General features: G+C 43.5%; 1 protein-coding gene across 1 annotated transcript in view; it reads right to left on the bottom strand.

Moving 5' to 3' along the window:
• Positions 1-26,088, bottom strand: part of phka1a (phosphorylase kinase, alpha 1a (muscle)) — a 62,038-nt gene that overhangs the window by 12,377 nt on the left and 23,573 nt on the right. The window contains exons 7-28 of the mRNA XM_064931102.1: positions 24,739-24,837; positions 24,110-24,256; positions 22,927-22,980; positions 20,296-20,418; positions 19,998-20,093; positions 19,709-19,816; positions 16,176-16,254; positions 13,666-13,800; positions 11,456-11,565; positions 9,201-9,345; positions 9,035-9,113; positions 8,651-8,817; positions 4,651-4,718; positions 4,030-4,132; positions 3,454-3,548; positions 3,189-3,334; positions 1,929-2,082; positions 1,615-1,694; positions 1,189-1,267; positions 953-1,082; positions 218-319; positions 1-61 (exon numbers count right to left, since the gene is read on the bottom strand). The exon at positions 1-61 is cut by the window's left edge and continues 59 nt beyond it. Coding sequence (XP_064787174.1) covers positions 1-61; positions 218-319; positions 953-1,082; positions 1,189-1,267; positions 1,615-1,694; positions 1,929-2,082; positions 3,189-3,334; positions 3,454-3,548; positions 4,030-4,132; positions 4,651-4,718; positions 8,651-8,817; positions 9,035-9,113; positions 9,201-9,345; positions 11,456-11,565; positions 13,666-13,800; positions 16,176-16,254; positions 19,709-19,816; positions 19,998-20,093; positions 20,296-20,418; positions 22,927-22,980; positions 24,110-24,256; positions 24,739-24,837 — 2,360 coding nt within the window. The remainder of the gene's footprint in view (positions 62-217; positions 320-952; positions 1,083-1,188; positions 1,268-1,614; positions 1,695-1,928; positions 2,083-3,188; positions 3,335-3,453; positions 3,549-4,029; positions 4,133-4,650; positions 4,719-8,650; positions 8,818-9,034; positions 9,114-9,200; positions 9,346-11,455; positions 11,566-13,665; positions 13,801-16,175; positions 16,255-19,708; positions 19,817-19,997; positions 20,094-20,295; positions 20,419-22,926; positions 22,981-24,109; positions 24,257-24,738; positions 24,838-26,088) is intronic.

Below are 26,088 nucleotides of genomic sequence, written 5' to 3' on the forward strand. Positions count from 1 at the left end.
CCCACATTGCCCACCTCGTGGATAGAGATGGCCGGACTGGCACCTGCGTCTACAGAACGCACTGGAACACACAGAACAAACATAGGATACCACATATAAGGATGTCATAATATGTGTGTATAGTATATTACATGTAAAATATGAGTTCATGGCAATCTAATAACTGTTCATAAAGATGTTCATAGGGATGTTATAACAGTTCATAGAGGCTTCATACCGCTCTTCTGCACTCCAAACTCTTTCCCACTGAGGATGTGATGCAGCAGGATCTTTAATTCTGACGGACTCAGACTCATCAGACTCTCTGTAGCCTCCTCTCCTACAGGGCCCACACGCACGCCACGCCACGCACGCCACGCCACGCACGCCACGCACGCCCGCCACACACGCACGCACGCCACGCCACGCACGCACGCCACGCACACACGCCCGCCACACACGCACGCCACGCACGCACGCCCGCCACACACGCCCGCCACACACGCACGCCACACACACACGCCCGCCACGAACGCACGCCACACACACACACGCCCGCCACACACGCACGCCACACACGCACGCCACACACGCACGCCACACACACACGCCCGCCACACACGCACGCCACGCACGCATGCCACGCACGCACGCCACGCATGCCACGCACGCACGCCACGCACGCACGCCACGCACGCACGCCACGCACGCCACACACACACACGCCACACACACACGCCCGCGACACACGCACGCCACACACAATTTCAAAAGTCACTTTTCACATAAAGAAATACTACTTGTATTGAATTGGTTACAGGATGTTTGACACTACTTCCTACTTCACTGTAGGGTCAAAAATAATACAAACATTTTAGGGAATGTCCTTTTCTAGTCATTGTGACCTGAGCAGTTGAGAGACTGTGCCAGCCTCTGGGTTCAACTTACTGCTACTATCAATATGACCTATTACCTGAGCAGTTGAGAGACTGTGCCAGCTCAGTGGCCATCACCTGGATGATGAGTCCGATACGCAGCCTGTACATCTCACTGAACAGGCTGGGTTGGGTACGCATGTTCATCGCCAGGTACACCATGATCTCCTGTTAAATACACACACACAACCGCAAGAGAGAGAGAGAGACAGAGGTAGTTTGAAAAGGAACGCTTGCCCAAACGAGTGAGCTTACAGACTGTGTGCCTTTGTACCTGTGTGAGGATGGCTATAGTGATGTTGTTCTCACTAGCTTCATCTATCAGCATGGCCAGCTTGTCTGGAGGGATGGGTCTGAGAGACAGAGAGATGGAGAGAGATGAAGGGATAGAGAGAGAGAAAGTAGGAAAGAGAGATAGATGAAGGAATGCCGAGAGAGAGAGGATATAATAAGAAAGAAAGAGAGAGGTGAAGGGATACAGAGAGAGACCATCACAACCATGTATATTTTTTATATATTTAACCAACATATATCTACTGGTATTTTTCAAGGGGAGCCCTGGACAATATGCATCACTCAGAGTCTCTGGTCAAAAGTAGTGCCCTACAAAGGGAACCTGGTGCCCTACAAAGGGAACCTGGTGCCCTACAAAGGGAACCTGGTGCCATTTAGGAAGCAGGAATTAGGAAAGTAAACTGACGCTGTGATGGTCTTCTCCCGAGGTTCTGGAGGCAGACCCACAGTCAGGTGCTTCTGGTGGGCCAACAAATCAGAGCAAGCCTGGGGACACACAGCAACTAATCAAAAACAAGTATACGTTCATCAACCAATCAAAAACAGATCTGTCCTCATCAACCAATCATAACAGGCCATTGCTGACACCTAGCAACCAATCACAAACAGTCCTGCTGAGCCACAGAAACCAATCAAAAACAAGTACACACACTAGTCAACCAATCAAAACAGGCCTGCTAACCCCTAGTAACCAATCATAATAGGTGTTTGTATATTTACCCAGTCGAGTTCCTCTACTTTCTTCCTCAGTATTCCAGAGATCATGCGTATGAGTCCCCAGTGTTTGAGATCTCCTGCCTTCACATACAGGTCTGTCAGCAGGGAGCGGACTGTAGAGCCTTTACCATGTAGCCTGGTGTCCCACTCCATACCCCTAGTGGACAGAGACACACACACAGGTCTGTCAGCAGGGAGCGGACTGTAGAGCCTTTACCATGTAGCCTGGTGTCCCACTCCATACCCCTAGTGGACAGACACACACACACACACACACACACACACACACACACAGACAGGTCTGTCAGCAGGGAGCGGACTGTAGAGCCTTACCATGTAGCCTGGTGTCCCACTCCATACCCCTAGTGGACAGAGACACACACACACACACACACACAGAGACACGCACACAGAGACACGCAGACAGACAGAGAGACACAGAGACAGACACACGCAGACAGACAGACACAGACAGAGAGAGACACAGAGACAGACACACGCAGACAGACAGACAGACACAGACAGACAGACAGACAGACAGACAGACAGACAGACAGACACAGACAGACAGACACAGACAGACAGAGAGACACGCAGACAGACAGACAGACACAGACAGACACAGAGAGACACAGAGAGACACGCAGACAGACAGACAGACACGCAGACAGACAGACAGACAGACACGCAGACAGAGAGACACGCAGACAGAGAGACACGCAGACACGCAGACACACACACAGACAGACAGACAGACAGACAGACACAGACAGACAGAGACACGCAGACAGACAGACAGACAGACAGACACGCAGACAGACAGACAGAGAGACACGCAGACAGACAGACAGAGAGACACGCAGACAGACACACAGACAGACAGACAGACACACAGACAGACACAGACAGACAGAGAGACACGCAGACAGACAGACAGAGAGACACGCAGACAGAGAGACACGCAGACACGCAGACACACACAGACACACAGACACACAGACACACAGACAGACAGACAGACAGACAGACAGACACAGACAGACACAGACAGACACAGACAGACACAGACAGACACAGACAGACACGCAGACAGACAGACAGACACGCAGACAGACAGAGAGACACGCAGACAGACAGAGAGACACGCAGACACACACAGACAGACAGACAGACAGACACGCAGACACGCAGACACACAGACACACAGACACACAGACACACAGACACACAGACACACAGACAGACAGACAGACAGAATCTGACTTGTCTTTGAAGAGGATGTACAGTATGTCCGCCTGGTCTGGTAGACTGTGGGTGTCTCTGAGGAGCTGGACCAGACTAGTGTAGTCTATATCACCACTGGCATCTCTGGGCAGGTTACACTCTGTGGTCACTACTACCTGAGGAAACTGTAGAGAGAGGTGGAGGAGAGAGAGAGAGAGAAAGTGAGAGAGTAGTCTTTTAGTATAAGGCTTGAGAAAATGTTAAATGTGTTCACATGTGCATGCAATCACACACACACCCCTACCTGACTGGTGTGAGGCGCAGAGGAATCTGTGAGGGTGAGGTGGAGGGAGGGCTGAGGGGAACGGAAGAGCTTGGTGGGGAGATACAAGTGGGCATCTGGAAGAGAGGGGGGGGGTAGAGAGCGACAGAGAGGAGAGCGGAGGGTAGAGAAAGCGACAGAGGGAGGAGGAGAGAGAGCGACAGAGAAGAGGGGGTAAGAGGGGAGACAGCGATAGAGGGGGAGAGAGAGCGACAGAGGGAGGAGGGGAGAGCAACAGAGAGGAGAGGGGAGGAGGGGAGAGCGACAGAGAGGAGGGGGAGGGGAGAGAGCAACAGAGAGGAGGGGGGGGGGGAGGGGAGAGAGCAATAGAGAGGAGGGGGGAGGAGGGGAGAGAGCAACAGAGAGGAGGGGGGAGGAGGGGAGAGAGCAACAGAGAGGAGGGGGAGGAGGCGAGAGAGCAACAGAGAGGAGGGGGGGAGAGAGAGATGGGGGTAAAAAGAGAGATCTGTTCAATGACCTTGATCGAACAGGTGCAAGGGAGGAGCAACAACCTGCAGACACTGTGCCTGAGTTGGACACCCTTAAAAAGTTCCTCACTGTGTAGGTGGAGTTCCTTAGCCTTGTGCATCAGAGACACCATTTCCTTGGTCTTCGTGGCTGCTGCTTTGAACCTGTCCAGCCCTCCAGAGTCACCTCTGACCTATAACCCAAAATAATCATCCAGAAAAGACATGGGACAAGAGTATTGGTTAGATTAAGGCCAGGTTTCCCGTATGTATGTATGTATGTATGGCTCTACAGTCCGCTCCCTGCTGACAGACCTGTGTGTGTGTGTGTGTGTATGTATATATATATATATATGGGGTCAGTTTCTCAGATCTAGATTAATCCTAATTCCCAAACCTGGCCTTATATATATATATATATGTATGTGTGTGCGTGCATATATATATGGGGTCAGTTTCTCAGATCTAGATGAATCCTCGTACTGGGCAACAAAAAATAAGCTAATTGGAGAATCTCAATTTAAATTGGTTTATAGTCCAGGATCAGGCTTAATCTGTGTCTGGGAAACCTGGCCTTATACACACACACACACACACACACACACACACACACACACACACACACACACACACACACACACACACACACACACTTTGTGAGAAAATGTATATGTAAAAAAAAATGGTGTATTTACTAATCAATAACCCTGACCTTTGGCCCTCTGCTGGGGTTCGCTGTGGTCAACAACTGGTCCAGGTACTGGGCTAGATCATCAGCGTCTAGAGAGGGAGGGGGAGAAAGGAGGAGGGGAGAGTTGAAAGGGAGTAGAAGGAGCGAGACGAGAGAGACACACACAGCTAAGGGCTTTGCAAGTTTGAATTTTATAAAGTTAGTGTGGGAGAGGTGGAAAAATTATTGTTATCGATCAATAATGACAAAACTCCTGCATTGACAGCCGATGGAAAGCTACTGAGGATGGTAGCGAACTCTATAGCCACTGATCTGTCATATTTTTAATCTGTGGCTCGAGGAAAGGCTTTGTCCTCAGGCCTGGAGGGAATTAATTCCGCTATCCAAGAGTGGTAAAGTGGCCTTAACTGGTTCTAACAGCAGACCTATAAGCTTGCTGCCAGCTCTTAGCAAACTGTTTGAAAAAATTGTGTTTGACCAAATACAATGCTATTTCACTGTAAACAAATTAACAACAGACTTTCAGCATGCTTTTAGAGAAAGGCACTCAAAATGTACTGCACTGACACAAATGATAATAAGAAGATTGTGGGAGCTGTACGGTTAGATTTCAGTGCAGCCTTTGATATTACTGACCATAACCTGTTGTTGAAAACCTCTGCAACCTCAGCAATATCATGGATTCAGAGCAATCTATCTAATAGAACTCAAAGGGTTTTCTATAATGGAAGCTTCACTAATGTCAAACATGTAAAGTGTGGTGTACCGCAAGGCAACTCCCTAGGCCCTCTACTCTTCTCTATTTTTTACCAATGACCTGCCACTGGCATTAAACAAAGCCTGTGTGTCCATGTATGATGATGATTCAACCACATACACGTCAGCAACCACAGGTAATGAAGTCACTGAAATTTTAACAAAGAGTTGCAGTCTGTTTTGGAATAAACTGGTCCTGAACATCTCTAAAACTAAGGGCATTGTATTTGGTACAAATTATTTCTTAAGTTCCAGACGTCAGCTGAATCTGGTAATGAATGGTGTGGCTGTTGAACAAGTTGAGGAGACTAAATTACTTGCCGTTACCTTAGATTGAAAACTGTCATGGTCAAAACATATCAAGTTGAAGTCTGAAGTTTACATTCACCTTAGTAAAAATTCCCCGTCTTCGGTCAGTTAGTATCTCCACATTATTTTAAGAATGTAAAATGTCAGAATAATAGTAGAGAGAATGATTTATTTCAGTTTTTATTTCTTTCATCACTTTCCCAGTGGATCGGAAGTTTACATACACTCAATTAGTATTTGGTAATCAAACTTTATCTTCCTTACTGATGTCTTGAAATGTTGCTTCAATTTGTCCTCAACATTTTTCCTCCCTCATGAAGCCATCTATTTTGTAAAGTGCACCAGTCCCTCCTGCAGCAAAGCACAACATGATGCTGTCACCCCCGTGCTTCACGGTTGGGATGGTGTTCTTCAGCATGCAAGCCTCCCCTTTTTCCTCCAAACATAATGATGGTCATTATGGTCAAACAGTTCTATTTTGTTTCATCAGACCAGAGGACATTTCTTGAAAAAGTATGATCATGTGGAGTTGCAAACCGTTTTTTTTATGAAGGATTTGGAGCAATGGCTTCTTCCTTGCTGAGCGGCCTTTCAAGTTAAGTCGATATAGGACTCGTTTGACTGTGGACATAGATATTTTGTACCCGTTTCCTCCAGCATCTTCACAAGGTCCTTTGCTGTTGTTCTGGGATTGATTTGCACTTTTTGAACCAAAGTACGTTCATCTCGAGCAGACAGAACGCGTCTCCTTAATTATACTTGCGTGCTATTGTTTGTACAGATGAACGTGGTACCTTCAGGCATTTGGAAATTCCTACCAAGGATGAACCAGACTTGTGGAGATCTACAATTTTTTTTCTGAGGTCTTGGCTGATTTCTTTTGATTTTCCCATGATGTCAAGCAAAGAGGCAGTGAGTCGAAGTTAGGCCTTCAAATACATCCATAGGTACACCTCCAATTGAGTCAAATGATGTCAATTAGCCTATCAGAAGCTTCTAAAGCCATGACATCATTTTCCAGAATTTTTCAAGCTGTTTAAAGCCACAGTCAACTTGGTGTATGTAACCCACTGGAATTGTGATACAGTGAATTATAAGTGAAATAATCTGTCTGTAAACAATTGTTGGAAAAATGACTTGTGTCATGCACAAAGTAGATGTCCTGACCGACTTGCCAAAACTATAGTTTGTTAACAAGAAATTTGTGGAGTGGTTGAAAAACAAGTTTTAATGACTCCAACCTAAGTGTATGTAAACTTCTGACTTCAACTGTAGATTCAATGGTCGTAAAGACGGGGAGAGGTCTGTCCGTATTGAAGAGATGCTCCGCTTTTTTGACACCACACTCCAAAATGCAAGTCCTGCAGGCTCTAGTTTAGTCTAGTCTTGATTATTGTCCAGTCGTGTGGTCAAGTCCTGCAGGCTCTAGTGTGGTCAAGTTAGTCTAGTTAGTCTAGTCTTGATCTATTTAGTCTAGTCTTGATCATTGTCCAGTCGTGTGGTCAAGTCCTGCAGGCTCTAGTTTAGTCTAGTCTTGATTATTGTCCAGTCGTGTGGTCAAGTCCTGCAGGCTCTAGTTTAGTCTAATCTTGATTATTGTCCAGTCGTGTGGTCAAGTCCTGCAGGCTCTAGTTTAGTCTAGTCTTGATTATTGTCCAGTCGTGTGGTCAAGTCCTGCAGGCTCTTGATTATTGTTTAGTCTAGGCTCTTGATTATTGTCCAGTCGTGGTCAAGTCCTGCAGGCTCTAGTTTAGTCTAATTATCCAGTCGTGTGGTCAAGTCCTGCAGGCTCTAGTTTAGTCTAATCTTGATTATTGTCCAGTCGTGTGGTCAAGTCCTGCAGGCTCTAGTTTAGTCTAGTCTTGATTATTGTCCAGTCGTGTGGTCAAGTCCTGCAGGCTCTAGTTTAGTCTAGTCTTGATTATTGTCCAGTCGTGTGGTCAAGTCCTGCAGGCTCTAGTTTAGTCTAGATTATTGTCCAGTCGTGTGGTCAAGTCCTGCAGGCTCTAGTTTATTAATCTTGATTATTGTCCAGTCGTGTGGTCAAGTCCTGCAGGCTCTAGTTTAGTCTAATCTTGATTATTGTCCAGTCGTGTGGTCAAGTCCTGCAGGCTCTAGTTTAAGTCTTGATTATTGTCCAGTCTAGTTAGTTGTCTAATCTTGATTATTGTCCAGTCGTGGTCAAGTCCTGCAGGAAAGAGGCTCTAGTCTTGCTCGCAGCCTAGTTTAGTCCCAGTCGTGTGGTCAACCTGCAGGCTCTAGCTAATCTTGATTATTGTCCACATTTCTAGCTCTTCATTGTAATCAGAGGGTCTGATTATTGTCCAAAGTCCTGCAGGCTCTATTACATCTTGATTATTGTCCAGTCGTGTCTCCTGCAGGCTCTAGGCTCTTGATTATTGTCCAGTTGAGTCCTGAGAGACTAATCTTGACTGCATCAGGCTTAGTTTTCTAATAATTGTCCAAACTTTTACGTTTTGTTTCATTGTAAAATCCATAAATTGTTTGAAACATTGAAAATCCTAAATTGTTTGCATAGTCAACTTACACACACACACTTACCCCACCAGGGGTCTTTTCACAGTTCCCAAATCCAGAACAAATTCTAGGGAGCGTACAGTATTATATAGAGCCTTTATTGTATGGAACTTCCTTCCATCTCATATTGCTCAAATAAACAGCAAACCTGGTCTCAAAAAAACAGATAAAGCAACACAACGCCTCTCCCCTATTTGACCTCGATAGTTTGTGTGAATGTATTGATATGTAGGCCTTTTTTTAAATGTATGTAGTTCTGCCTTTGATTTGTTCTTGTCTATTGATGTTCTGCATTATGTCATGTGTCATGTTTTGTGTGGACCCCAGGAAGAGTAGTTGCTGCTTTTGCAACAGCTAATGGGGATCCTAATAAAATACCTCTGTCACTCCCCATCCTCCTTCCCCCTCCCTTTCTTACCTCCATGGAAGGTCAAGCCATGCTCAGCAAAGCATCCATAGTCGTCATCATCATCATCATCGTCTTGTTGCTGGCCCATGCCACCCGCATGCTTACTGGCATCCAGGAAGCTGAGTTTGGCAAAACAGGAAGTGGTCAGGAACTCAGAGAGCTTCCCCGTCTGGATCCTGGAGGGAGAAAAATGAATGGATCAATGTCTGAGTGAGGGAAGGTACTAAGTGAGTAAATGTGTGTGTGTGTGTATGACCAAGTGATTTCAGAAAAAATGTATGAATGGTTAAATGCATGAATGATCAAAAGATTGAACGATTAAACAAAAACGGAAAATGAATGAATGTTATTGTTCCTTCCATTTCTTCAAACAAATGAATAAGGAGCCCTCACCTTGCTCCTCCATAGTATCCATCCTGTAGCTTCTTCAGAGTGGCCAGAACCGCAGGGTCCAAGTCAGAGTGGTCTTCAGCTGAAATGTACAGGGACAATGAGCTAACACACACACACACACACACACACACACACACACACACACTTTCCCTGCTGTGTGACTCACTGAGCATGGTCTGAGAGATAGGAAAGGTGACAGTGGGTCTTCCAGTCATCCTCCATCGAGAGGAGAGGTAGGACAGGTCTGTACGGAGCATATCAACAATCATCTGGTTGTCCAACGCCAAGTAGAACTGCTGGTGATCTATGAACTGGAGGGAGGGAGAGAGGGAGAGAGAGAGAGAGAGAGAGAGAGTGAGTGAGTGAGTGAGTGAGTAAAAAAGACTAGTAATTATCCCTCTCTTCCCAGGACATTCAGTAGCTACTGTCTAAAGTGATATCCAAATAAAGGAGCATTTGAACGATGAAATGATCCTAGAAAGTCATTAGGGATGTAAGGACACTCATCAGTCCCCAGTTCAAAAGTTATGTTAAAAGTTGTGTGTGCATCGGTCGACAGGACCACTAATGTAACCATGCATTGGTCAGAAAATCGATTCAAAACATTACGAATTGCCGGTTCACTAAAATGTTTCGCTTAAATGACTTTCTACCTTCCGAAAATACCCTTCATCTTGTGACAACTGTGTCCTCTACTTCAGCGTCGAACTACGAATGTAATTGGGTTGACAGTCATTGATCGACAAATCATTTTTCTTTCCTAACAACCCCAGGTAATATCAGTAGCCCGAGTCAAAGTGTGCTCTGTGTACAGCTCCTCTCGCTGACCTACGAGAGGGAGGCCTATTCCTGATCTGGCACATCTGTGCGTCACCTTCAGCATTCAAATGTTTGTAAAATGTCTTGCGAAATATTAGGCTTAATAGGTTGAATGACAACCGATGTAATTTGTTAGGTAATATTATGAAATGTGCAGTTGAAAATGGTGTTTTACCAGAATAAAAGTAGCCTAAGCTACAGCCGGAAAATACTACACTCATTTGGCTATAGGTAGGCTACATGCTATAGCTAGGCGACATGCTATGCAATGGCTAGGCGACATGCTATGCTATAGCTAGGCGACATGCTATAGCTAGGCGACATGCTATGCTATAGCTAGGCGACATGCTATGCTATAGCTAGGCGACATGCTATGCTATAGCTAGGCGACATGCTATGCTATAGCTAGGCGACATGCTATGCTATAGCTAGGCGACATGCTATGCTATAGCTAGGCGACATGCTATGCTATAGCTAGGCGACATGCTATGCTATAGCTAGGCGACATGCTATGCTATAGCTAGGCGACATGCTATGCTATAGCTAGGCGACATGCTATAGCTAGGCGACATGCTATGCTATAGCTAGGCGACATGCTATGCTATAGCTGGGCGACAAGCTATGCTATAGCTGGGCGACATGCTATGCTATAGCTAGGCGACATGCTATGCTATAGCTAGGGGACATGCTATGCTATAGCTAGGGGACATGCTATACTATAGCTAGGCGACATGCTATAGCTAGCCTACATTTGGCTATAGCAAGACTACATATTATAGGTAGGCAGACTACATGCTATAGGTAGACAGACTACATGCTATAGGTAGACAGACTACATGCTATAGGTAGACAGACTACATGCTATAGGTAGACAGAAAGACTACATGCTATAGGTAGACAGAAAGACTACATGCTATAGGTAGACAGAAAGACTACATGCTATAGGTAGACAGAAAGACTACATGCTATAGGTAGGTAGAAAGACTACATGCTATAGGTAGGTAGAAAGACTACATGCTATAGGTAGGTAGAAAGACTACATGCTATAGGTAGACAGACTACATGCTATAGGTAGACAGACTACATGCTATAGGTAGACAGACTACATGCTATAGGTAGACAGACTATATGCTAAAGGTAGACAGACTACATGCTATAGGTAGGTAGAAAGACTACATGCTATAGGTAGGTAGAAAGACTACATGCTATAGGTAGGTAGAAAGACTACATGCTATAGGTAGGTAGAAAGACTACATGCTACAGGTGATCAGGTCTTACAATAGAGTTTATATTCATTGTTCTGGTTCACCATGAGCAATAGTTTCGGTAGCTTCAGGTTTTACACACCTTTAGGGTTAAAGTTAGGATTAAGGATTAGGAGTAGAGTTAGGTTCAGTGTTAAGGACAAAATAACTCTTAATGGTCAAACATTTTTTTCCCTTAAAATAGCATTTGAACAAATTCAGGACATGAAAAACAACCTGACTTGTCAAAAAAGTTGTTGTTTTCCTACCTTGTCAGGACATTCAGGTGAAATGATAGGACATGGGGGTCCTGAAAAGGTAAGAAATACACACAACATTTGTCCTGTACTGTATCTACCTGTGGCGTGAAGGCAAAGATGGTGTTGCGGATGACATAGAACTTTGAAGTTCCTAGACATCCAATCCTCCTGTAGGGTCTACCAGTCAGCCCCAGTCTCTGGTTACGTCCTGGGGAAGAGGAAGAGTACAGATCGATGAGAGTAAGACCTTTAGACAGATCAAACATTCACAAGGCCGCAGGGCCAGACGGATTACCAGGACGTGTACTCCGAGTATGCGCTGACCAACTAGCAAGTGTCTTCACTGACATTTTAAACCTCTCCCTGTCTGGGTCTGTAATACAAAACATGATTCAAGCAGACCACCATAGTGGCTGTGCCCAAGAACACTAAGGTAACCTCCCTAAATGACTACCGATCCGTAGCACTCACATCTGTGCCCATGAAGTGCTTTGAAAGGCTGGTCATGGCTCACATCAACACCATCATCCCAGAAACCCTAGACCCACTCCAATTTGCATACCGCACCAACAGATCCACAGATGATGCAATCTCTACTGCACTCCACACTGCCCTTTCCACCTGGACAAAAGGAACACCTATGTGAGAATGCTATTCATTGACTACAGCTCAGCATTCAACACCAAAGTGCCCTCAAAGCTCATCAATAAGCTAAGGACCCTGGGACTAAACACCTCCCTCTGCAACTGGATCCTGGACTTCCTGACGGGCCGACCCCAGGTGGTAAGGCTAGGTAACAACACATCGCCACGCTGATCCTCAACACGGGGGCCCCTCAGGGCTGCGTGCTCAGTCCACTCCTGTACTCCCTGTCAACTCATTACTTCACGGCCAGGCATGACTCCAACACCATCATTAAGTTAGCAGACAACAGTGAAAAGGTAAGAAGTACACACACACAAAATGGTACTGTATCTACCTGTGGTGTGAAGGCAAAGATGGTGTTGCGGATGTGATAGAACTTAGAAGTTCCTAGACATCCAATCCTCCTGTAGGGTCTACCAGTCAGCCCTAGTCTCTGGTTACCGACAACGATGAGACAGCCTATAGGGAAGAGGTCAGAGACCTGGCCGTGTGATGCCAGGACAACAACCTCTCCCTCAACGTGATCAAGACAAAGGAGATGACCGTGGACTACATGAAAAGGAGGACTGATCACGTTCCCATTCTCATTGACAGGACTTTAGTGGAGCAGGTTGAGAGCTTCAAGTTCCTTGGTGTCCACATCACCAACAAACTAACATGGTCCAAGCACACCAAGACAGTCGCGAAGAAGGCACAATAAAACCTATTCCCAATCAGGAGACTGACGAGATTTGGCATGGGTCCTCAGATCCTCAAAAGGTTCTACAGCTGCATCATCAAGAGCATCCTGATTGGTTGCAACACTGCCTGGAGCAGCAACTGCTCGGCCTCTGAAAGTAAGGCACTACAGAGGGTAGTGCGTATGGCCCAGTACATCACTGTGGCCAATCTTCCTGCCATCCAGGACCTCTTGACCAGGCGGTGTCAGAGGAAGGCCTTAAAAATGGTCAAAGACTCCAGCCACCCTGGTCATAGACTGTTCTCTCTGCTACCGCATGGCAAGCGGTGCTGGAGCGCCAAGTCTAGGTCCAAGAGGCTTCTAAACCGCTTCTACCCCCAAGCCATAAGACTCCTGAACATCGAATCAAATGGCTACCTAGACTATCTGCATTGCCGACCCCCCCCCTTTACACTGCTGCTAGTTTGTTATTATCTATGCATAGTCACTTTAATAACAGTACCTACATGTACACATGACCTCAATTACCTCGACTAACCTGTACCCCCGCACATGGACTCTGTACCGGTACCCCTTGTACATAGCCTCGCTATTGTTATTTTACTGCTGCTCTTACATTTTTTGTTACTTGTAAGTAAGCATTTCACTGTAAGGTGAAACCTGTTGTATTCTGCGCATGTGACAAATACGATTTGATTTGATATTCAGCATGCTTTTTAGTCTAGGATTAGGGTCCGGGAAACAGGCCGTCAACGCCAGGTGTAGAAGTGGCTCACCAGGTTTTTCTTTTGTAATGTTATTTTCTTTCCGTCAAAAACTTTTTTGTATGGTAGTGAAAGATTTGTTACCGAGTTATACGTAAATGTGGCTGAGGACTCTAGCAGGTTGGACGTGGATGGTGTGTCAGCTACTGTCTCCACCTCTATCCCATTCTTCCGTAACTTTCTCCCTTCCCTCCTTCCTTCCTTCCCTCTCTTTGTTTACCGAGTCGTGCGTAAATGTGACTGAGGACTCTAGCAGGTTGGACGTGGATGGGGTGTATGTCAGCTATCGTCTCCACCTCTATCCCATTCTTCATCAACAACTCCTGGATCTCCTCGTTCTCTGCCAGGATAGACACTACAGGAAGAGGAAGATAAAAAAGACGGGGAAAAACATAGGAGTTATGATTGACTTATTTCACTATTAAAATATCTAGAAATATGTCAATTTCTCTGTAAAATATTTCTGACTGTTGGGGGGTGGGGTTCTTCTGTAAACAAGTATGTTATGAGATGATTGCAACAATCATGCAACAAACTTAAAAAATGCTTAATAAATAAATAAATATAAACAGTAACACTCAAAAGCTGACATTTACTCATTCAAGATTTGTATTTATTTTTACTATTTTCTACATTGTAGAATAATAGTGAAGACATCAAAACTATGAAATAACACATGGAATCAGGCAGTAAGCAAAAAAGTGTTAAACAAAGTAGCTACCCTTTGCCTTGACAACTTTGCACACTCTTGGCATTCTCTCAACCAGCTTCACCTGGAATGCTTTTCCAACAGTCCACATGTGCTGCTTTTCCTTCACTCTGCGGTCCAACTCATCCCAAACCATCTCAATTGGGTTGAGGTCGGTGATTGTGGAGGCCAAGTCATCTGATGCAGCACTCCATCACTCTCCTTCTTGGTCAAATAGACTTTTCACGGACTGGAGGTGTTGGGTCATTGTCCTGTTGAAAAACAAATGATAGTCCCACTAAGCGAAAACCTGATGGGATGGCGTATCGCTACAGAATGCTGTGGTAGCCATACTGGTTAAGTGTGCTTTGAATTCTAAATAAATCACTGACAGAGTCACCAGGAAAGCACCCCCACACCTCCTCCATGCTTCACAGTGGGAACCACAAGTGAAGATCATCTGTTCACCTACTCTGCGTCTGACAAAGACAAGGCGGTTGGAACCAAAAATCTCAAATTTGGACTCATCAGACCAAAGGACAGATTTCCACCGGTCTAATGTCCATTGCTCGTGTTTATTGGCCCAAGCAAGTCTCTCCTTCTTAATAGTGTCCTTTAGTAATGGTTACTTTGCAGCATTCGACCATGAAGGCCTGATTCACACAGTCTCCTCTGAACAGTTGATGTTGAGATGTGCCTGCGACGTGAAGCATTAATTTGGGGTGCAATCTGAGGTGCAGTTAACTCTAATGAAGTTATCCTCTGCAGCAGAGGTAACTCTGGGTCTTCCTTTCCTGTGGCGGTCCTCATGAGAGCCAGTTTCATCATAGCGCTTGATGGTTTTTGCGACTGCACTTGAAGAAACTTTCAAAGTTCTTGAAATGTTCCCTATTGACTGACCTTCACATCTTGAAGTAATGATGGACTGTCGTTTCTCTTTGCTTATTTGAGCTGTTCCTTCCATAATATGGACTTGGTCTTTTACCAAATAGGGCTATCTTTGTATACCACCCCTACCTTGTCACAACACAATTGATTGGCTCAAAACGCATTAAGAAGGAAAGAAATTCCACAAATTAACTTTTAAGAAGGCACACCTGTTAATTGAAATGCATTCCAGGTAACAACCTCATGAAGCTGGTTGAGAGAATGCCAAGAGTGTGCAAAGCTGTCAAATCAAAGGGTGACTACTTTGAAAAATCTCAAATATAAAACATACTTTGATTTGTTTAACACTTTTTGGTTTTCTACATGATTCCATGTGTTATTCCATAGTTTATGTCTTCACTATTATTCTACAATGTAGAAAATAGTCAAAATAAAGAAAAACCCTTGAATGAGTAGGTGTTCAAACTGTATAGCAACATTCAGTAAACAGTATTTATTAAGGCTGGTTTACAGTTGGTCTATCAGTATGTCTGTAGACAGTTGCCATAGCGACATCATAAACATTCTATTCTTGTCCGACATCAGCAGCCCGGTGCTTCGAATAGCATACTTGCTCTATTTTAACGCCAATAAACCCATCAGTTCAAAAAATCAAGTAAAATGTCAACTACAAGCAACTTTCTAAACAATATTTTGGTTCATTTTTAGCTAGCTCGCTGGCTAACCAGTTCAAATAATGACCAAGACTATAACTTCAGCTAATTTTATTTTCATTATTACAGAAAAATTAACCCACATCAGGTAAAGATGGCGAGCTTCCAGGAAATACCTTACGGTTGTGAATGTGACAAAATAAAAGTAGGTCATTCTATAAGAGAATTGTAGAACTCCTGCACCACCTTGTCACAGATGGATTTGGTCTTGTTGCTGTAGTAACTAGTAACCACGGCAAGGAAACCGCCAGTCCTAGCGACGATCAACACTCCACACGAGTATAAATGACCTGTTGTTTTGACCAGAGACACCTGTCAGATTGTAATTGTCTACAGACATGTTGTTAGACCAAGTACAAACTGGCCATTAAATATGGTCCTTTAGCAAACGCTTTTATCAAACATAGACATATTATTCAGTATGTAGCCTTCAGGTCTCACCCTGCACCACCACGTCGGGCTTGGGGATGGTGGAGAAACGTCGGTTGAGAGGATCTATCTCTCCAGGGGCCAGGAAACCCTGTAGAACACAGAGGCCAAAGCTTTACCATACAATACCGGAGAGAGGACTTTATCACCCAATGGCAGTTAGTCACCAGCTATTTTAGCGTGTGTAGTATAGTGTACACTAGCTAGTGTAGCGTTTGTAGTATAGTGTACACTAGCTAGTGTAGTGTGTAGCTTACACTAGCTAGTGTAGTGTGTGTAGTGTAGCATACACTAGCTAATGTAGTGTGTGTAGTGTAGTATACACTAGCTAATGTAGTGTGTGTAGTATAGTGTACACTAGCTAATGTAGTGTGTGTAGTGTAGTATACACTAGCTAATGTAGTGTGTGTAGTGTGTATAGTATACACTAGCTAATGTAGTGTGTGTAGTGTGTGCAGCATACACTAGCAAGTGTAGTGTGTGTAGTGTGTGTAGTGAGTGTAGTATAGTATACACTAGCAGTGTAGTGTGTGTAGTGTAGTGTACACTAGCACACTAGCAAGTGTAGTGTGTGTAGTGAGTGTAGTATAGTACACTAGCAGCTACACTAGCAGTGTAGTGTGTGTAGTGTAGTGTGTGTAGTATAGTGTACACTAGCCAGTGTAGTGTGTGTAGTATAGTGTACACTAGCTAGTGTAGTGAGTGTAGTATAGTATACACTAGCCACTAGCTGTGTAGTGAGTGTGTATAGTATACACTAGCTAGTGTAGTGAGTGTAGTGTAGTATACACTAGCTAGTGTAGTGAGTGTAGTGACTAGCTAGTGTAGTGAGTGTAGTATAGTATACACTAGCTAGTGTAGTGAGTGTAGTATAGTATACACTAGCTAGTGTAGTGAGTGTACACTAGCTAGTGAGTGTAGTACACTAGCTAGTGTAGTGAGTGTAGTATAGTATACACTAGCTAGTGTAGTGTGTGTAGTGTAGTGTACACTAGCTAGTGTAGTGTGTGTAGTGTAGTGTACACTAGCTAGTGTAGTGAGTGTAGTATAGTATACACTAGCTGGTGTAGTGAGTGTAGTATAGTATACACTAGCTGGTGTAGTGAGTGTAGTATAGTATACACTAGCTAGTGTAGTGAGTGTATAGTATACACTAGCTAGTGTAGTGAGTGTAGTATAGTATACACTAGCTAGTGTAGTGAGTGTAGTATAGTATACACTAGCTAGTGTAGTGAGTGTAGTATAGTATAGCTACACTAGCTAGTGTAGTGAGTGTAGTGTAGCTGTGTAGTGAGTGTAGTATAGTACACTAGCTAGTGTAGTGAGTGTAGTATAGTATACACTAGCTAGTGTAGTGAGTGTAGTATAGTATACACTAGCTAGTGTAGTGTGTGTAGTGTAGTGAGTGTAGTGTATACACTAGCTAGTGTAGTGAGTGTAGTATAGTATACACTAGCTAGTGTAGTGAGTGTAGTATAGTATACACTAGCTAGTGTAGTGAGTGTAGTATAGTATACACTAGCTAGTGTAGTGAGTGTAGTATAGTATACACTAGCTAGTGTAGTGAGTGTAGTATAGTATACACTAGCTAGTGTAGTGAGTGTAGTATAGTACACTAGCTAGTGTAGTGAGTGTAGTGTAGTACACTAGCTAGTGAGTGTAGTATAGTATACACTAGCTAGTGTAGTGAGTGTAGTATAGTATACACTAGCTAGTGAGTGTAGTGTATACACTAGCTAGTGTAGTGAGTGTAGTATAGTATACACTAGCTAGTGTAGTGAGTGTAGTATACTAGCTAGTGTAGTACACTAGCTAGTGTAGTGAGTGTAGTATAGTATACACTAGCTAGTGTAGTGAGTGTAGTATAGTATACACTAGCTAGTGTAGTGAGTGTAGTATAGTAGCTAGTGTAGTGAGTGTAGTATAGTATACACTAGCTAGTGTAGTGAGTGTAGTATAGTATACACTAGCTAGTGTAGTGAGTGTAGTATAGTATACACTAGCTAGTGTAGTGTGTGTAGTGTAGTGTACACTAGCTCGTGTAGTGTGTGTAGTATAGTATACACTAGCTAGTGTAGTGTGTGTAGTGTAGTGTGTGTAGTATAGTATACACTAGCTAGTGTAGTGAGTGTAGTATAGTATACACTAGCTAGTGTAGTGAGTGTAGTATATTATACACTAGCTAGTGTAGTGTGTGTAGTATAGTATACACTAGCTAGTGTAGTGAGTGTAGTATAGTATACACTAGCTAGTGTAGTGAGTGTAGTATAGTATACACTAGCTAGTGTAGTGAGTGTAGTATAGTATACACTAGCTAGTGTAGTGAGTGTAGTATAGTATACACTAGCTAGTGTAGTGAGTGTAGTATAGTATACACTAGCTAGTGAGTAGTGAGTGTAGTGTAGTATGAGTGTAGTATAGTATACACTAGCTAGTGTAGTGAGTGTAGTATAGTATACACTAGCTAGTGTAGCTGTGTGTGAGTGTAGTATAGTATACACTAGCTAGTGTAGTGTGTGTAGTATAGTATACACTAGCTAGTGTAGTGAGTGTAGTATAGTATACACTAGCTAGTGTAGTGAGTGTAGTATAGTATACACTAGCTAGTGTAGTGAGTGTAGTATAGTATACACTAGCTAGTGTAGTGAGTGTAGTATAGTATACACTAGCTAGTGTAGTGAGTGTAGTATAGTATACACTAGCTAGTGTAGTGAGTGTAGTATAGTATACACTAGCTAGTGTAGTGAGTGTAGTATAGTATACACTAGCTAGTGTAGTGAGTGTAGTATAGTATACACTAGCTAGTGTAGTGAGTGTAGTATAGTATACACTAGCTAGTGTAGTATAGTATACACTAGCTAGTGTAGTGAGTGTAGTATAGTATACACTAGCTAGTGTAGTGAGTGTAGTATAGTAGTGTAGTGTGTAGTATAGTATACACTAGCTAGTGTAGTGAGTGTAGTATAGTATACACTAGCTAGTGTAGTGAGTGTAGTGTAGTGTACACTAGCTAGTGTAGTGAGTGTAGTATAGTATACACTAGCTAGTGTAGTGAGTGTAGTATAGTGTACACTAGCCAGTGTAGTGTGTGTAGTATAGTGTACACTAGCCAGTGTAGTGAGTGTAGTACAGTATACACTAGCTAGTGTAGTGAGTGTAGTATAGTATACACTAGCTAGTGTAGTGAGTGTAGTATAGTATACACTAGCTAGTGTAGTGAGTGTAGTATATTATACACTAGCTAGTGTAGTGTGTGTAGTATAGTATACACTAGCTAGTGTAGTGAGTGTATAGTATAGTGTAGTATAGTATACACTAGCTAGTACAGTGTAGTGAGTGTAGTATAGTATACACTAGCTAGTGTAGTGAGTGTAGTATAGTATACACTAGCTAGTGTAGTGAGTGTAGTATATTATACACTAGCTAGTGTAGTGTGTGTAGTGTAGTGTACACTAGCTAGTGTAGTGAGTGTAGTATAGTATACACTAGCTAGTGTAGTGTGTGTAGTGTAGTGTACACTAGCTGGTGTAGTGAGTGAGTCTCACCTCTGCCAGTAGACTTCCCAGAACGTAAAGGGACTGACCCCACTTTAGAGGGAGCTTCCCCAGAGGGACCCTCTCCACAGAGTGGGGGTTTACACACTCCTCATCCACCTGTAATGAACAAAATGTGTTCACATGTGTGATTAGGCTTGCTAAACTCCCAGGGGGTTTTGAGGATTATGGAGTTCCTGCTTACTCCCTTCCCATTCCAGGAATCTACCAACCAGGACTTCTGGGAAATGTTGTGAAGGTTCCATTGAGCCACCACTACACCCTGGCCTTCCAGTCTTACCCTATCAGGTGGAACACTGTAGAGCTCTGGAAGTAGACAGATCCCGTCTTTCTGTTTGATCAGAATCCCCTCCAGAGCATCCTTGTACTCCTGGACCTGAGCGGTTTACAAACAGAGACACGACAGGTCAAGGTAATGCTATGAAGGGCATCGTTCTGCCCTTGAGCAAAGGCACAAAACACAAAACACATTTCCATTTCACACGTACAGGTTACCCCACTTGTACATAGAGTGAAACAGGACTATATTAAGCACCCCCAAATTATTAGTAGTATAATTTAACCTGCTATATAGCCACCTGTTCTGGGCTGTTGGTGAACACGCCATCCAGTATGAGGTAGGTCCAGAACAGGGGCCATTCACACTCTATGTTCTCAAAGAGCTTCAGCTCAGCAGACTCATAGTATAGACGGTTAGGGTCCTGGGACAGGAGGGAGGGAACAGAACCACAGATTATGGAGAGAGAACAATAGCAGATGGACGGATGAAGAGGGAGGGAACAGAACCACAGAATTATGGAGAGAGAACAATAGCAGATGGACGGATGAAAAGGAGGGAGGGAACAGAACCACAGAATTATGGAGAGAGAACAATAGCAGATGGACAAATGAAGAGGAGGGAAGGAACAGAACCACAGAATTATGGAGAAAGAACAATAGCAGATGGATGGATGAAGAGGGAGGGAACAGAACCACAGATTATGGAGAGAGAACAATAGCCGATGGACGGATGAAGAGGAGGGAGGGAACAGAACCACAGATTATGGAGAGAGAACAATAGCTGATGGACGGATGAAGAGGAGGGAGGGAACATAACCACAGAATTATGGAGAAAGAACAATAGCAGATGGATGGATGAAGAGGGAGGGAACAGAACCACAGATTATGGAGAGAGAACAATAGCTGATGGACGGATGAAGAGGAGGGAGGGAACAGAACCACAGAATTATGGAGAGAGAACAATAGCAGATGGACGGATGAAAAGGAGGGAGGGAACAGAACCACAGAATTATGGAGAGAGAACAATAGCAGATGGATGGATGAAGAGGAGGGAGGGAACAGAACCACAGAATTATGGAGAGAGAACAATAGCAGATGGACGGATGAAGAGGAGGGAGGGAACAGAACCACAGAATTATGGAGAGAGAACAATAGCAGATGGACGGATGAAGAGGAGGGAGGGAACAGAACCACAGAATTATGGAGAAAGAACAATAGCAGATGGATGGATGAAGAGGGAGGGAACAGAACCACAGATTATGGAGAGAGAACAATAGCCGATGGACGGATGAAGAGGAGGGAGGGAACAGAACCATAGATTATGGAGAGAGAACAATAGCAGATGGACGGATGAAGAGGAGGGAAGGAACAGAACCACAGAATTATGGAGAGAGAACAATAGCAGATGGACGGATGAAGAGGAGGGAGGGAACAGAACCACAGAATTATGTAGAGAGAACAATAGCAGATGGATGGATGAAGAGGGAGGGAACAGAACCACAGATTATGGAGAGAGAACAATAGCAGATGGATGGATGAAGAGGAGGGAGGGAACAGAACCACAGATTATGGAGAGAGAACAATAGCAGATGGACGGATGAAGAGAAGGGAGGGAACAGAACCACAGAATTATGGAGAGAGAACAATAGCAGATGGACGGATGAAGAGGAGGGCAATAAAACAAAGTATAGTTCCAGAATATTGTTTTTCTGAGGAGATGTGAGGCGACATGAGAACCTGTGGATGTCGCACCGACTCATTGTTGGAAAAATCCAAAATGCTACGAAAATCAGTTATTGTGGAAATCTAGATTTGAGTTGTTTTGGATACTTTAAACCCTTTACTTTAAAGGTAATGTAAATTATATTGTATGATTACTTGCGGGAAATGGTTAATATCCACATTTTTTTTTAAACGTTAGCTAGCATCCCCAACGTGAAAAAGATAGCTCAAACTTCCCTGACCCGAGTGTGGCAGCTGACTTGACCCAATTCAAGATAACATGCTTACAAATCAATTAAATCAGGCTGGTTTAGACACAGAATAATTAGCTAGCTAAAGTAGTTAGCAATGTAGCAGTATAAAGTTATCATTTACTACAATCAACAATGTAGTTAGCTATGAATACAAGTAGATGGGATTGTCATTTTGTCGTACACTGGAGATAAAGTTCATAACTGGATCACACTTTCTACCGATGCTGTTTGATCAGTGGGTATTAGCTGGCCAAAATTACATGAAAATATCTTATTCTTAACTTGTTGGAAGTGAGAGGCATCTTGCTGTCGTTTGTTAGCTCTTTCATTTCGAGGCGTTTCTTGATATCCGTGGCCAAGTGCCTTCACTCCCCTCACAGATGGAAAAGCAGATGAATTGTAGATCAATTGTCTACCAATAGTTACAACAATCCACCGATTTTAATCTTAGAGGGGGTGTGAATTGAGATTGGGCTCCTAATAGTAACACAGTCTTCCCATTTTCTAGTTAGTCATCAATCATCGTTGAAGCTGACAGCTGACTTATCAGATAAATAGCGATATGTTGTTTGTTGTTTGACTTAGCTAGTCAGTTGTCAATACTTTGAGAAAAGCTGCCAGTATGCTCTGAAATACTGGTAATCAAGGATTGTTTTAAGTGGTCCCAATGATCGTCTGTCACCTCATCATGGATGGAGAGATGAGAGAGCATATTCAACAAGGAGCAAGCAAGGTATAGTGGGGCAAAAGAGTCTTTAGTCAGCCACCAATTGTGCAAGTTTTCCCACTTAAAAAGATGAGGCCTGTCATTTTCCTCATAGGTACACTTCAACTATGACGGACAAAATGAGAGAAAAAAAATCACATTGTAGGATTTTTAATGAGAGATGGCGAGAGATAGAGAAAGATGGAGAGAGTGAGAGAGAGAGAGAGAAAGTGAGAGCATGTTTTTACCTCTTTAGGCGTTTTGTGTCCATCCCTGAGAAACCTACAGCATCCATATCGACCCTGAGAAAAGAGAAAGAGAGCGATGAAAAATGTAAATATGCTCAGCCAAACTCTGCCTAATAGAGTTTGACTTTGATTTAAATTGACAACTTAAATAACAAAAAGGGCCTGAATGTTGATTTGAGCCCCACGTGGAAATCAAACGAAGGGGACAAACTTAACCAATAATAATCTAGGAGAGACACTGGCTGACCCTGACCTGCAGTTCAGATACCAGCTTCTTCTTGGTGTTGTTTTCTATGGACTACATAACCTTGTCATAAGGGTTACATTAAAGTACGTAACACTGCATAGCCCTGTCATAAGGGTTACATTAAAGTACGTAACACTGCATAGCCCTGTCATAAGGGTTACATTAAAGTACGTAACACTGCATAGCCCTGGGTTACATTATAGTGGTTACACTTAGCCCTGTCATAAGGGTTACATTATAGTATGTAACACGGCCCTGTCATAAGGGTTACATTAAGGTACGTAACACTGCATAGCCCTGTCATAAGGGTTACATTAAAGTACGTAACACTGCATAGCCCTGTCATAAGGGTTACATTAAAGTACGTAACACTGCATAGCCCTGTCATAAGGGTTACATTATAGTACGTAACACTGCATAGCCCTGTCATAAGGGTTACATTATAGTACGTAACACTGCATAGCCCTGTCATAAGGGTTACATTATAGTACGTAACACTGCATAGCCCTGTCATAAGGGTTACATAACAAAACATATAATATATGCCATTTTCCCTGCCATAAGGGTTAAATAACACGGCATAGCCCTGTCATAAGGGTGACAAAACACTGCATAGCCCTGTCATAAGGGTTAAATAAGACTGCATAGCCCTGTCATAAGGGTTAAATAAGACTGCATAGCCCTGTCATAAGGGTTAAATAAGACGGCATAGCCCTGTCATAAGGGTTAAATAAGACTGCATAGCCCTGTCATAAGGGTTAAATAAGACTGCATAGCCCTGTCATAAGGGTTAAATAAGACTGCATAGCCCTGTCATAAGGGTGACAAAACACTGCATAGCCCTGTCATAAGGGTTAAATAACACTGCATAGCCCTGTCATAAGGGTTAAATAACACTGCATAGCCCTGTCATAAGGGTGACATAAGTGTCCTGACCTGTAGTTTGGATATGATCTTCTCCTTGGTGATGTTGACTATAGAGATGTCCTCGACAGCGAAGGCCGGGTACGAGATGATGGACAGAACTCCCGCATCCACCTCTTTAGACATAGAGGCCCTGGGAAGCATGGAGTTGAGGATGGACTGAGGAGAGAGAATATTAGAGACACACATTTCCCTCAGATTACACAGACCCACAAAGAATTATAAAACAAACCGCATTTTAAATCTACTCCCATATCTACTGGGTGAAATTCCACAGTGTGCCATCACAGCAGCAAGATTTGTGACCTGTTGCCACAAGAAAAGGGCAACCAGTGAAGAACAAACACCATTGTAAATACAACCCATATTTATGTTTATTTATTTTCCCTTTTGTACTTTAAACATTTGCACATCATTACAACACTGTATATAGACATATAACATAACATTTGAAATGTCTTTATTTTTTGGGAACTTATGTTAGTGTAATACTTACTGTTCATTTTTATTTCACTTTTGTTTATTAACTCTGATAAAGGATAACGGAAAACTTAGCCAAAACTAATTGAAATGTATATTATGTGTGTCTATACGTGTGTGTGTGTGTGTGTGCGTGTGCGTGTGCGTGTGCGTGTGTGCACCTGACAGTGCTGTATATCGTCAGCCAGAGCGTGCACTACAGACCCTGGTCCTCCTCCGGCTCCAAACAGGTTCAGTTCATCCAGGGCCTCCAGAGCTGCCTGTGGACATAACACCTTCATAAGGACTACATAACACCTTCATAAGGACTACATAACACCTTCATAAGGACTACATAACACCTTCATAAGGACTACATAACACCTTCATAAGGACCCTGTCATTGGGAATACAATGCCCTGTCATAAGGACTACAATGCCCTGTCATAAGGACTACAATGCCCTGTCATAAGGAATACAATTCCCTGTCATAAGGAATACAATGCCCTGTCATAAGGAATACAATGCCCTGTCATAAGGAATACAATGCCTTGTCATAAGGACTACAATGCCCTGTCATAAGGAATACAATGCCCTGTCATAAGGAATACAATGCCCTGTCATAGGGAATACAATGCCCTGTCATAGGGAATACAATGCCCTGTCATTGGGACTACAATGCCCTGTCATTGGGACTACAATGCCCTGTCATTGGGACTACAATGCCCTGTCATTGGGACTACAATGCCCTGTCATTGGGACTACAATGCCCTGTCATAGGGACTACAATGCCCTGTCATAAGGAATACAATGCCCTGTCATAAGGACTACAATGCCCTGTCATAAGGACTACAATGCCCTGTCATAAGGAATACAATGCCCTGTCATAAGGAATACAATGCCCTGTCATAAGTCATAAGAATACAATGCCCTGTCATAAGGACTACAATGCCCTGTCATAAGGACTACAATGCCCTGTCATAAGGACTACAATGCCCTAAGTCATATAAGGACTACAATGCCCTGTCATAAGGACTACAATGTCATAAGGACTACAATGCCCTGTCATAAGGACTACAATGCCCTGTCATAAGGAATACAATGCCCTGTCATAAGGACTACAATGCCCTGTCATAAGGACTACAATGCCCTGTCATAAGGACTACAATGCCCTGTCATAAGGAATACAATGCCCTGTCATAAGGAATACAATGCCCTGTCATAAGGAATACAATGCCTTGTCATAAGGAATACAATGCCTTGTAATAAGGAATACAATGCCCTGTCATAAGGAATACAATGCCCTGTCATAAGGACTACAATGCCCTGTCATAAGGACTACAATGCCCTGTCATAAGGACTACAATGCCCTGTCATAAGGACTACAATGCCCTGTCATAAGGAATACAATGTCCTGTCATAAGGAATACAATGCCCTGTCATAAGGACTACGTCAGGTCGTAAGACTGTCAATACAACGACATATCAGATACAACAAACCATCATCAACGTTTGTTTTGGTGGAAATGACA

The sequence above is a fragment of the Oncorhynchus masou genome, chromosome 23 (genome assembly GCF_036934945.1).
Source record: "Oncorhynchus masou masou isolate Uvic2021 chromosome 23, UVic_Omas_1.1, whole genome shotgun sequence".
Classification (NCBI taxonomy): domain Eukaryota; kingdom Metazoa; phylum Chordata; class Actinopteri; order Salmoniformes; family Salmonidae; genus Oncorhynchus; species Oncorhynchus masou.